Raw genomic sequence first — 13,117 nt, forward strand, 5'->3', positions numbered from 1 at the left:
TATTCACAAACTCTTCGGGTAGTGTGAAATCTCAAATCCAATCTCTTAGGATTTAAAAGAGCTTGTTGCTGCATTGGCCGGGAATCGAACCCGGGCCTCCCGCGTGGCAGGCGAGAATTCTACCACTGAACCACCAATGCTCCAGATGTTAACAACTGTATGAACACCTCCCTTTAATTCCAGTCCTGAAACTCTTTGTATATATACTGATCCAAAATATAAAGCCAGGCTCTAATGCTGCCACATCAGCACAGCCACAAGAACAGAAAGCTTAAGTGAAGGCAGGAGGCGGGAGAGAGAGCATGGTGTGTGTGTGTGTGTGTGTGTGTGTGTGTGTGTGTGTGTGTGTGTGTGTGTGCGCGCACGCGTGCGCGCACTTGATGTGCCTTCAGACCTCAGGGTAGAAACTAGAGCTCAGGTCTTTCATTCTCAGGAGCAAAAGGCACATTGAGACTTTGCGTTACTTTCTCCCCTGTGATGTCTCTGATGTGTGGGTCCTCCCATTCCATGTTCACAGGTGTGCTGAGCTACTTTACATTTCTCAGGCTTCACCTCAGCTTCCCACTGGAGACTGGCCAAGGCTGAGAGGGTGCAGCAGGAGTCCCCTCACTGGTGAAGAGCAGGAGGCCTTGGTCCCACAGCCAGTAGTGCCTCTCTGGAGAACAACCCTTCTGCTGTCCACACACTCCCTGAGCAGGGAAGTGTGGTTAGAGATTCACAGCACTCTGGCTGCTGCAGGCCTGGTGTGGTTGAGGAGACTGGCTCCTCCAGTTGGATCTCTGTGTGAGGAGGAAACCTGCCAGGGAAAGGCAAAAAGAAACAAACAAAAAAAAAAAGCATTGCATTGGCCGGGAATCGAACCCGGGCCTCCCGCGTGGCAGGCGAGAATTCTACCACTGAACCACCAATGCTCCAGCTGTATACTAATACATCTTCAGGGCTTTTCTCAAGGAGTCGCATCTGTCAATACTCAGAGGAGTGCTGTCAGATGATGGCCTCACCTGGCTGGTTTGTCCAGTTTGGAAAACCAGACCAGTTTATATAGAACCATCATCCTTGCTGGGCCTTACCATACCGCTTTGGGAGTGGGGCCTGTGAAATCGACATTGAGCTTCCATCCAGAGGCCCTTGGTTGATCTGTGACCCTCAGCCCCTGGGGTGGGCTTGGTGGAATCTCACCCTATAAATATCAAAGGAAGAGGCCATTTGTGCAGCCCCTTCCTGACATACCCGTCTCCGCTCTCACATCCACCAGCTCAGGAGCCAGGCCAGTTTTCTTCACCTGTTTGCACAGTGCCTGGCACAGAATAGGTGCCCTACACTGCTTGCTGTATTAAATCTTTATCAAACCCTATCCAGCCCCTCATTGAACAACATTTTTGCAGGAGTGGTCACTGCCTCATGAAACAACACATCCACCTTTGAACAGCTCTAATGACTAGCAAATTCCCAACACTGAACTGGAACCACATAGACTAATTGATACCTTTTGGACTTGCCTTTAAAATTGTTTGAGCAAACCTGAGGCCCCCATTTATGCACCAGGCGAGCAGTGTACCTACCATGATGGACACAAAGTGATTAGAGTGAGTCTAGGCAGCTGCTTTGAAAAGTCCATAATCTCTAGACCACCCCCCTCATACCTTCATCTGCTACACGGGCACGGGTCCCTCTTGCCTGGGTGAGGGGATGTCTTCCCCTCCCCAGCCATATCTGCACTTCTTACAACACTGTATCTGAGGGGCTTGGTGTCTCGGCCTTTGTGGCCACCGGGCTCCGAGAACAGAGACTGGCCCCTGGTGCACCTGGGCCTCCCTCTGCTCTCCTCCGCTCTGGGCAGGCGCCACCTCACTCAGACCTGTCTTCTCCCTGTCAGCACCACTGCCCGATAGACACCTCAGAGCCCTGCTTGCACTTCCTTCCTCTCCTGCACCACGTGGGCTTCTAATGCTTGTCTGCTTAATTTAAAACAGCCGCTCCCTGCTCTTTCCCGCGGCCTCAGACATCCTTCAGCCTGCACTTCCTGACTCTGATAGCAGTGCTGTTCTCCTGTGGGCAGTCTCCATCCGGGCTGCCTCTCCAGGCGGCCCCAAGAAGTACCTAATTCTGAGAGTGTCACCTCGTTGCTGGAAGACTTTCACCGGCTTGTCGTTTCCTTTACTGTCTATGGCCACTCCTTCCACGCTCCAGACTCCTCATCCTTCCCTAAACACACAGGTCTTCTTGGAGCTCCTTGCCTTGGCCAGGCTCTTCCCTGAGCCTGAGGTGGCCTGCCATGCCTTCCCCTTTTCTTTACCTGAAAAAGGCCTATATCGATCTTCCCAAGATCTGATTTGAATAGCACCTCCCAGTCAGCCCAAGAAAGTTAGCCCATGGCATTTTTCTTGCTTCTGTGGTGTCACTTCTGCCGCATTGCCACAGCTACGTACTTGTTTGTGTGTGGATCTCACCCACTGGACTGGGACCTGGTTCACCACCATGCCCAGAAATAATGGCACAGACCCCAAGAACCTCTGGGGTGCCTGAAGGGAGAGTTGAACAAATGTTGAATAAAGGTGGTTGATCAGCTAATAATGCATTGTAGTTTTGTTCCCCAACAAAATGTTTACTTGCATTCTGTCAGATTCCCAGAAGTGAGCTAGCTCCACTGTTCCTCATTCTGTTGCACACAAAGGGAAACTGAGACCCAGAATAGGGAAACACCCAGGACCCAGCCAGCACCTCCCAGTCAGCAGCAGAACTGGGAAAGGCCTACCCTGAGATGCCAGATTTCAGCCTCTCTTTCTGAACAGGTCACCTCTTTCCCTCCTCCCAGGCCCTGGAGCCAGCAGCAGGGGTAGCCTGATTCCACTGGTCCTGCAGCCCCCGTTTCCTCTCTCTCCAGGCTGGTCCGGGAGTTCGTGGCCCAGAACAACACCGTGCAAATCAAGCATGTGATCCAGACCCTGTCTCAGGAGTTTGCCCTGTCTCAGCACCCCCACAGTCGGAAAGGGGGCCTCATTGGCCTGGCTGCCTGCTCTATCGCACTGGGCAAGGTGGGCCTTTCTCCTGCAGGGACAGACACACCAGCCATGGCCTTGATTCTAACCCCAGACCCAACAGGGCTTTGCAGGCCTGTATTTTATTGCCAAGGTCTTGCAACCTTATTCCCTGGCATGGCCCCTATCCTGGGAGGCCAGCCTGCAAAGGGTCTTTAAGCCCAGCCCCGCGCAAAGGCCTGAGCATCTCCAAGAGAGCTGGGATGTCAGCTGGCACTGGGGGCTGGGGACTTGGGGGCTGGCCCTTTTTGAGCTGTCTCTCCTCCTCCCCACCACAGGACTCGGGGCTCTACCTGAAGGAGCTGATTGAGCCGGTGCTGACCTGCTTCAATGACGCGGACAGCAGGCTGCGCTACTACGCCTGCGAGGCCCTCTACAACATCGTCAAGGTGGCCCGAGGGGCCGTGCTGCCACACTTCAACGTGCTCTTTGACGGGCTGAGTAAGGTGACCACTCCTCACTCTGGCTGGGCTGAGCTCCCTCCACCCGCCTAACTTGCCCTTCAGGGACCTCGAGTGCTTGGGTGCCTTTTCCCAGATGCAAGCAGAGCAGATAAAAGCACGGCTGCCAGGGACACTTGTCTGTTCAATCTAGTCGTTTTTCCCCATTTCTCTATAAACTTACCTTTACTGCATTTAATGAAATACCAGTCAGCATAAATTGGAAGGGAAAAAAACTGGCAGTTTGAAAAGCACTAAGCTCCCTTATAGAAGGTGAGGATGGTGCTTCTGTACACAGACTGTATTTCTCCTGCGAGGAAAGCACTGGCCCATACGCACTAGAAAAAGGCCTACTTAGAAAGGCTTTGGAGTCCCTAATATCCTTCTCAGCCCCCCTCTGAGCCTCATGGAGCCCCCTGCCCAGGCACCACGCACCCTGAAGCTCTGCTGCCCTGCTGCTTACACAGTCATTTCTAGAGTCTCAGCCTCTTGGCTGCCTTGGTCCCCTCCTCCAAGAGTGAAAAGGGAACCCAGCAAGGTAAGATTCGAAACCCTGAGGACAGCTGCCAGGAAGCAGCCACTCGACCCCATGGCAGCAGGTCATGGGGCCTCCTGCAGGTCCCAGAGACCCCAAACAGAATGAGGATGTCGCCCTCATCTCGCTTCCTTAGCCAGGATCCATTTTGTCCATCCCCAACTCCCCTACCGTCCTTTGACTTACTCACTGAGAGGGGTGCCCGTTCAGTGTTCCGAGCTGCACCAGGGCCTCGGCCGTGGTTTTCAGGAGATACCTTGACCATGGCCATCTCTCTCCTTCTGTGCCTCTCATAGTTGGCTGCTGACCCAGACCCCAATGTGAAGAGCGGATCTGAGCTCCTAGACCGCCTTTTAAAGGTATTTGTACTTAGTCTCCACTTTGCTTTTTAGAATATTTCTTGCATCTGTCTGTGCAGCTTATAAATTCTGTCACTGAGGACACTCTTCCTAATTTATTTAAATTTTTTCATTTGCATACAGTAAAATTGACTTGCTGATATACTGTCCAATGGCAAGTGTATAGACTTATGTCACCAGTGCTATCATAATGCGGAACTGCTCTATCACCCATTTTCCTCTGTGGCCACCTGGCCTCTGGCTGTCGCTTAGCAGGTCACGTGCCTTTGATCCACAGGACATCGTGACAGAGAGCAACAAGTTTGACCTGGTGGGCTTCATCCCCTTGCTGCGGGAGAGGATTTACTCCAACAACCAGTACGCCCGGCAGTTCATCATCTCCTGGGTAAGGGCCAGCCCCAGGACACTTTCTCCAGCCATGATGAGCCTCTGGTTTAGTCACAGCTGCTCTCCCGCACATCCTGGGCAGGTCCCATGGCTGCAGGGGAGCCTTATTGTTATCCTTCTAATAGCCAGTGACACCAGATGATCTGAAAACACATCTGTTCAGCTCTGCCCCCAAAGCACATCATGGTTGCCCCTGACGAGGATACAGTTCTTTCTTTTTTCTGGCAAACCCCGATTTCCCTTTGAAGCCAATAATGCTACTTCTGGCAATCACACCTCTCCTAGCCTTGTCTGTCCTCTCCCATGTACTCCCTTCTCTCGGCATCTGAATCTCCTTGCAGTTAAATCACTGTTTCCCTGCACTTTTAACGAGAGCAATAGCTGCTAGCACCCCTCTCCACCGTGGGACACCTGCAGCGCCCTGGAATGCTGCCTCGGCAGGGCCCCCCTCACTGCACAGACCCAGCAGTTTGGTGAGGAGGAGGTGAAGGTTATTGGGCTGGTGTAATGCTCCCTCCTGTTTTCTTCCCCTGGGTCAGATCCTGGTTCTAGAGTCCGTGCCAGACATCAACCTGCTGGATTATTTGCCGGAGATCCTGGATGGACTCTTTCAGATTCTAGGCGACAATGGCAAAGAGATTCGGAAAATGTGAGTGGAGGGCGGGGGCAGGCAGCTGCCACCGTCCAGGGCCCTTGAGTGAGCACACATACCGCACACCAACAGACAGGCGGCGGCAGCAGAGCCAGGAGTTCCCTCTTTTCTTCCCAGCTCACGTGCTTCCCACCAGGAGGAGCTAAGAGCTCATCAACCCTCAGCCCCTGAAAAACATTCATCTGACAAGTTCGAAGTGTAGTCCCGCTGGGTGGCCAACCCAGAGCAGAAATGGGCACTGGGGGAGGTTCCTTCAGCCCTGGCTGGCATATGCTATGGCCCTTCTCCTTTCATTGGCAGGTGTGAAGTGGTCCTTGGAGAATTCTTGAAAGAAATTAAGAAGAACCCCTCCAGTGTTAAGTTTGCTGAGATGGCCAACATCCTGGTGATCCACTGCCAGACCACGGGTGAGTGTGTGAAGGCCCCGTGGCCACTGCCACCTCCTCAGAAGCACCTTTCTCTCTCACCTTGTCGGAAAGAGTCCTGGTAGGAGTGTGAACCAGTACAACACTGGGTCCCAGAGTGGTGGGTCCTTGTGAGAGAGATTCGGGTTCTCTGTTAACATGCAAGCCCTTTTGCTTGGTCTGACCCTGGAGGGGAGTAAAATCTGGAGACGCTCTTGGTGGCAGGCTTGGCCTTAGCACTGTGAATGGAGTTGCTTGGAGGTTAGGATTGTGTTTCTATTAGCTTCTGTTGAGTATCAAACCACCACAAAAAGCAATTGCTTAACACAGCAGCCACTTAATATTGGTCACAAGTCTGCGAGTCCTGAGTGGTTGTGCTCACCTGGGCGAGGAATAGCTGGGCTTGATCATGCACCTACAGTCAGCAAGAGGGTTAGCTGAGGCTGAGTGGTCTAGGATGGCCTCACTCATGTCTGGCAGTTGGCTAGCTGTCACCTAGAGCAACAGGGACAATCACTCCATGTGTCATCATCCAGTAGGCCAGCCCAAGTGCACTCATGTGGTGTCAGCGAGGTCCCAAGAGGCATGATAGAGGTGAGCAAGCCTCTCAAGGCCTAGGCTTAAACCAGGCACACCATCACTTCTACCACCTTCTTGTTGGCCAAAGTGGCAAGGCCAGTCCAGGGTTAGGGAATGAGGAGATGGACTCACCACTTTATAAGGAAAACTGCAGAGCGCAGCTGTTGGGGGCATGGACACAGGGTGGGGGCAGGAGAATCATGGCTACTCTGACAATCTGCCACAGATCATTGTTCATTCCAGCCTGATGCAGTGTGTACCTTTGAGAGGCGAGAAGCAAGGGCGAGAAAGTATTAGTGAGGCCAGAAGCAGTGCAAGCCCACAGGTGGCCCTCTGTCCCATCCTGTGGGCATGGTCAGTGGGAGGGAGCCCTCCAGCTGCTCATGCTGACCCTTCTAGAGCCTGCCCTTCCTCTTCCAGATGACCTGATCCAGCTGACAGCCATGTGCTGGATGAGGGAGTTCATCCAACTGGCTGGCCGGGTGATGCTGCCCTACTCCTCTGGGATCCTGACCGCTGTCTTGCCCTGCCTGGCCTATGATGACCGCAAGAAAAGTATCCTTTGCTCTGGAGAAAGGAAACGAGAGTAGCCCCAAAGGGGCCTTTGAAGTTATAGGACCCTGGAGTGGAGGTGAGGCTCCCTTAGGATGGAGTACCTCCCAGTAGTTCCCTGGATCAAGGGAACAAGAGGCATTGCTGAACATGGACTGGGAGAGCCAAGATAGCGCCAGGGACACGGAGAAAATGCCACTGTCCCCAAAGCTCATCTGATTACTTACAGATCTGGAGCAGCTCTTCTGGGTCCCACAGTTCCAACCCCTGAGCTCAGACTACCCAGTCCTGTGTGGGAGAAAGCCTGTCAGTGGGAGCTCCACTAAGAAAGGGTCCTATAAGAAGGCATGGGAGCATCTTGAGGGGACACCAGTGTGGTAGGGGGACATGGACTCTGTTCAGACTGCCTGTGTGCCCACTGACATACCTCTGGGGAGTACCGAGCCCCTGACTGATGCCAATGACCTTGGGTTTAGGAAAGGTCCCTGAATGGGGCTGCTCCTTACATCAGCGGACTCAGGCATCAAGGAGGTAGCCAATGTGTGCAACCAGAGCCTGATGAAACTGGTCACCCCTGAGGACGATGAGCCTGATGAGCCAAAGCCAGCGGTGCAGAGGCAGGCAGACCCCAACCCTGACGACTCCTTGGCCAAGCAGGAGGGAACAGGCAGTGGTGAGTAGGCTCTGCTTCCTGCCCCTAACCCCCCAGGGAGGGCACCACGGAAGCAGAGGTCATAGTTGACTTGATTTGGGTCCTTGCTAAACTACTTCCCATGTGTTAACGCATGACAGCCCAGTAAGGTAAGAACTGCCATTATCCCCATTCTACAGATGGGGACAGGGAAGATAGATCACATGACCAGGATCTGGCAACTTCTAAGTAGCAGACTTGGGATTTGAACCCTGGCAGTCTGTCAGTAGAACCCATGCTCTTAACCCTATTTCTTCATTACTCCTTTTCTTAATCTTTTTCTGGACTCAGCTACAGAAATAGTTGTTTTCAGTATGGGAAGGTTTGGAGCATGGCAGGAGTACAGGTTGCAGGGTCACTTGAATCTTTAAGGATAACAGACTAAAGTCTGGAGCTTTCCCCAGGAGCCTGAAGAATTGCTAAAGCATTTTTGCCCATGGCCATTCTCAGGCTTCTTTTTAAATATCTGAGGAGAATTTCAGGTTCATGTGCCCCATGGGCCTCCTCCCATGAGTTTGGCATGCTGGGTTGTTTCAGGTGTCAGGTTACAGCTGTGCCTTGGCCACTGGGAGCTATGGTAGCAAAACAGCTGGAGGCAGAGGAGCACCCAGCTGGAGCATTGGTGGTTCAGTGGTAGAATTCTCGCCTGCCACGCGGGAGACCCGGGTTCGATTCCCGGCCAATGCAGCAGCTAGAGACTTTTTGGCAGCTCATTGAAAAAGAAAACTTGGGGAGGTAAGTTTGTATGGGCCTCCCAAGGCAGGACCTTTCTTACTGAGCAATACTAGAAGAATCTTGGGCACAGACATAATTTGTGAACTGTCACTGATGTAAGAGTATTTTTTATCTTTTCATTTTTTGATTCTCATTTTAGAATAATTGGAAAGTGGGTGAAAATATAAAGAAACAGGACTATTCTCACCAAAAGGCAATTGGTATTATGATTTTAGCATATTTTTTTCCATTGAATATATCTGAGATCATACAATTTACACAGGGTGGGACAGAGGTAGGTTTACAGCTATTCATATGGAAAATAATACAATAATTAATAAGTAATAATACAAGAATAAACTCTTGTTTCGTGTGCTTACAATTCTAAACCTACCTTTGCCCATCCTGTGTAATTTCACTTCCTCCTTTTTTTGTTTGGGTGATAGGTTTTGGGGTGGGGTTGTTTTGCTTTGTTTTGTTTTTTGTTTGACAAGTCACAACATGCAGAAGTTTGGACTATTTTACACTGATTTTAAAAGTTTGTACCTCTTGATCCATTGAATTAGAAAGTAGAATAATGGCTGCTGAGCTGGAGGGAAGCGAGAATTGGGACTGAATACTAACAGGTACCTGGTTTCTTTGGGGGATGATGGAAGTGTTCTGGAAGTAAATAGTGGTGATGTTTGCACAGCTTTGTGGATGTAGAAAAAAATTGCCCAATTGTACACCTTAAAATGGTAAGCCTGTGTCAAGAAACTTTATGGTATATGAATTATATCTCAATTTTTTAAAAGCAAGTTAGTGTCTCTTCCCCCAGAGTGGAATCCAGCAGCCTCGGCCCCCCTCTTTGTGCTTCTGTGGCACCAAGTCAAGCCTTCTGGGGAGGAACCACTGATGCTGTCGGTTGTGGCAGCTGCTAAGAATCCATCTGGAGCAGTGGTGGCTCCCTGGTAGGGTTCTTGCCTGGCGCACAGGAGGCCCAGGTTCCATTCCTGGCCAATGCAGCTTATTTATTTAACTTTTTAGATACTTTCCCTTAGCTTTCTTGAAACAGGTCCCTGCCCAGGAGAATCTTATCCTAAACCAAGATGCATGCAGGCAGCTTGGCTTCAGATTTTACTGCCTCATGAACAGCATTTCAGCAGACACAAAGCTCACTTTACAGTAGTTCTCAGAGATGGCAACAGCTAATTTGGGGCTTCACATCCACTCCAGACCCACTCAGCTTGTAACTAACCAGCAATTTACCAAGGTGCCAGGAGAGGCTGCCAGCAAGCCAGAAGAAGGAAGATCAAACTAGTCAGGCTCATTCCTACCTCTCCCACTTCCTCTTAATTATTCTGCTCCACTCTTCCAACTCGGGTCCTCCTGGAGCAGACAGGAGCCTCCTGCCTGGGCTCCCTCACCAAGCGTCTCCCTGCCCGATCAGTCTGCGTCCCACAGCACACCAGGTTCTCCACCGCATGCCTCTGGACCAGACCCGCAGCCAGGCCCTCTGTGTGCAAGCACGTACTCAAGCACAGCGCTTCACCCTCGCCTCTCACCATGCGGCTCCAGCCAGGGCAGGCTCACGTTTGACCGTGCAGCTCCCAGCCCTCTTCACATGCTCCGGCTCTCCCTCAGCCCTACTGCTTATCGGGGTCCACAGCCTAGCGTTCTTCTCTGAGTTCTTGCGGCACTTGCTTATGTCCTCTCTGTTCCCCTCCATGGCATTCCATAATTGTCTCATGCACCTGGATTCTGGGGCCAGAGCCGCCTGCCTAATGTGTCCTGGCTCTGTTAACTTCTTATCTGTTGCCCTTGGGCAAGGCGCTTGATCTTCCTAAGCCTCAGATTCCTTGTTAAATAGGGCAGTGATAATAATAGCTGGCCCATAGTGTGATGGTGAGTTTCAAACAAGGTTTTTGCATGTAAAGCCCTTAGCGCATGGCATAGACCCAACACTCAATTACATGTGCTTTAGTGTGTAGGTGTTTTAATACATGTTTATAATGTATCCATCTACTTAGCAAGATTCTCGTGAGTGGGGCTTTCTTTTCTCTCTTGTTTTCTATCACCAGCATTGCCCAGGTGGTAACAGACCCCTCATGGGTTCTAAATGAGGGATCAAAGAGGGTCAGGAATTGAGGTTCATGTGGCAGGTGCGGAGCAGAGCCGTAAACAGGGTTTTCAGTGACGGGCTGGTGATTTCTGTGGGGACTCCATCCATCACAAAGTTCTGATGGGACAGGGTGTATCAGCACCTTCTATGGGCACTGCAGGTGCAGGTGGATCAGGTGTAGGACCTGCCTGCCAGGAGCTCAGGGTCACATCTGCCAAGGAGTAATCATGTGACTCTGGTCAAGGTCACAGAGGACTGGGGCCACCTGGCCTAGCTGGATCTTTTCTTTCTCTTTAGCTTCCACTCTCCCCTAGCATCACCCTCGTTTTTTACTCTAATTGAAATACATGTTTCCTTTAGAGATTTTGGGAAAAAACAGACATTCCTATTGGGGCAAGGCAAAGGGTAAACAAGTTAAATATATTATCTGGCAAATACATTTAGCAGCACATCTCAAAAGCCTTAAGTGTTTAAGGATACTTCCTTAGGAAATAAATATGGATGTAGCTGTTTTTCCTGTTAAGTACCTAACGAATGGTAGCTTGGTCATTGTCATAGCAAGCCTGTGCTGTCGGCACTGTCATTACCCAATTATACAGGTGAGAAAATAGAGGCAAAGTCAAGTCACCTGCCCAAGGGTCACAGAGCCAGTGAGTAGGGGAGTCAGGGCTCACATCCAGGCTCAGGGACCCCAGAGTCTCTGCTCATAGCAATGTTTGCATTGGGGTTCTCTGAAGAGGAAATTCATACAAAAGGGCAGCCAAAGGTGTGTGGCCAGACTGGGAATCCAAGAATTGTGAAGGAAAACAATGTATGGTTTTTATTCAACTTGGCAAACGTTTAAAAGATTGCTAATATCCTTGTGTGGGGCTTTGTGGGAATGACTACTCTGTTCTTGAATACCATATCTTGGTAGAACCTTACAAAAGGGCAACTTGGCAGTGTCTGTTGAAGTATCAGATGTCTGATCATTCTACACAGCAGCCCCGTGTACGTGGGATCCTAGAGAAACGCTTACACTCGTGCACGAGGAAGTGCGGGAGAGATGTAAATGAATTAGGAAACAATGGAAATTAATTTGCAGCCAGTTTCCAACAGCACATCATTTCATCTATAAATGTATGTGTTTCTAGAAGATGAGAACAGGGAGGCCACCAGGGGCATGAGCCCCAGCTGCTTTGCCAGGCTGCTGGTCCAGGCTAGCCTGCCCAGGGGTCCCCACATGTCCTCCCCCGCTTTGCCTAGGGCTGATCAGCAGGCCCAGCTGGTGCCCACAGCCCTTCCTGCCCCCACCAAGCTGTGCCACGTTCCCAAAGGTTCTCTGGGGCTTGAGGGGACAAGAAACAGCTCAGAGATTTTCTGTTTTAATGTGGAAATCCGTCGTCGTCGTCGGCAGCCGTCCGTCTCGAGAGACGATGGTGTAGCTTCTCAAGAGTCTATCTGCACCGCCGAGAATGGCTGTGCAGTCCGACTCGGGAGTGACACGGTATCTGTCTCCTCCCGTGTTGAATCGACATCTTGTGATGACGCTGGAGTGTCCTCTCCAGTGAAGCTGAAGCTACAGAGCCTGGGCAGGGTGATATGGAGGGTCTGCTGTTGCCCATGCAGCAGACCCCCCCTCTCTTCGCAGCTGAAGGGTCCAAGGGAAAGACGGAGTCAATACAGCTTGGCTTCAGGTGCGCCGCAGGAGTTGCCGGTGTTGACTACAACGTCAAACCGCCTTAGGGACTCCGGCTCCGGATTTTCTGTCGGGGTTTACTCCCTTAGCCTTTCCCCTGAAGAGGTATGCCGCAAGGCAGCGGAGGTTTTTTGGAGTCAGAGTTTTCCTTCTCTGATGTGCCCTGACTGGAAGATCGAACCAGCGACACTTAGCTCGCAGGCCGACGCTCAATCCACTGAGCCAAACCAGCCAGGGCCCAATGTGGAAATAAAGGTCCCATTATTTGGGGGTTAAGGGGTAGCTTCACATCAACACCTAGAATAGCACTGCTCCAAGACAGTACAAAGTGGAAAAGGCAAGCTACAAAAGACGTTCTCTGATTCCGTGTATGCTTGCAAAACAGAAAGGGTGGTTAGCAGAAAATGAGAGGGTACGTGCCTAACTGGTAAAGTAGTTACCTTTACCTGCACATAGAGTGAGGATCAGAGGTTGAGGAGAAAAAGTGATTTTGCTTTGTTTTTGATATTTTTAGAATGAGAAGGTGTTTTACTTATATAATTTAAACCTTTTAAGAAGCCAAGGCTGGTACCGTTTGAACAACAACATAAATAATAATAGTTTTAATTTGTAACCCACAGAATAAAATAAATATCTAGGAATCCATAATGATATGAATGGATGGATGGATAAATAGTAGAGAAAGGACAGCTCTTCCTTGTAGAAGAATTCAGTTAATAAATGTAGAAGGAAAGAGGAAAACAGAAAATTACTATTAAGGCCAACTCCACAGTAATAATTGTTGTAAGCAAGGTCCACTAATAGATGTTAAAAATCAGTGGGATGATGTATGAGAAAAAAAACTGATTATTCATCTAATCTCAACCATCTTCCCCAAGATACTTTTTAATTACAAAAAGGAAAATAGTAACTTCATAGGGGAGAAAGCCAGAGGACACTACTTAAATCAGGTGAGGAAGCTAACATCACCAATCATGAGACATACAG

General features: G+C 50.4%; 1 protein-coding gene and 3 non-coding genes across 4 annotated transcripts in view; 2 read left to right on the top strand and 2 right to left on the bottom strand.

Moving 5' to 3' along the window:
* VAC14 (VAC14 component of PIKFYVE complex) overlaps positions 1-13,117 on the top strand; it is a 97,796-nt gene that overhangs the window by 13,637 nt on the left and 71,042 nt on the right. The window contains exons 2-9 of the mRNA XM_090260318.1: positions 2,885-3,035; positions 3,317-3,484; positions 4,310-4,372; positions 4,650-4,757; positions 5,299-5,408; positions 5,712-5,818; positions 6,815-6,949; positions 7,467-7,619. Coding sequence (XP_090116444.1) covers positions 2,885-3,035; positions 3,317-3,484; positions 4,310-4,372; positions 4,650-4,757; positions 5,299-5,408; positions 5,712-5,818; positions 6,815-6,949; positions 7,467-7,619 — 995 coding nt within the window. The remainder of the gene's footprint in view (positions 1-2,884; positions 3,036-3,316; positions 3,485-4,309; positions 4,373-4,649; positions 4,758-5,298; positions 5,409-5,711; positions 5,819-6,814; positions 6,950-7,466; positions 7,620-13,117) is intronic.
* Positions 70-140, bottom strand: TRNAG-GCC (transfer RNA glycine (anticodon GCC)). The gene has a single exon. It is a non-coding gene; the product is annotated as a tRNA-Gly (tRNA).
* TRNAG-GCC (transfer RNA glycine (anticodon GCC)) lies at positions 841-911 on the bottom strand. Its single transcript has one exon. It is a non-coding gene; the product is annotated as a tRNA-Gly (tRNA).
* TRNAG-GCC (transfer RNA glycine (anticodon GCC)) lies at positions 8,254-8,324 on the top strand. Its single transcript has one exon. It is a non-coding gene; the product is annotated as a tRNA-Gly (tRNA).

The sequence above is a fragment of the Furipterus horrens genome, unplaced genomic scaffold (assembly GCF_987537825.1).
Source record: "Furipterus horrens unplaced genomic scaffold, mFurHor1.1.pri manual_scaffold_13, whole genome shotgun sequence".
In the NCBI taxonomy this organism is placed as follows: domain Eukaryota; kingdom Metazoa; phylum Chordata; class Mammalia; order Chiroptera; family Furipteridae; genus Furipterus; species Furipterus horrens.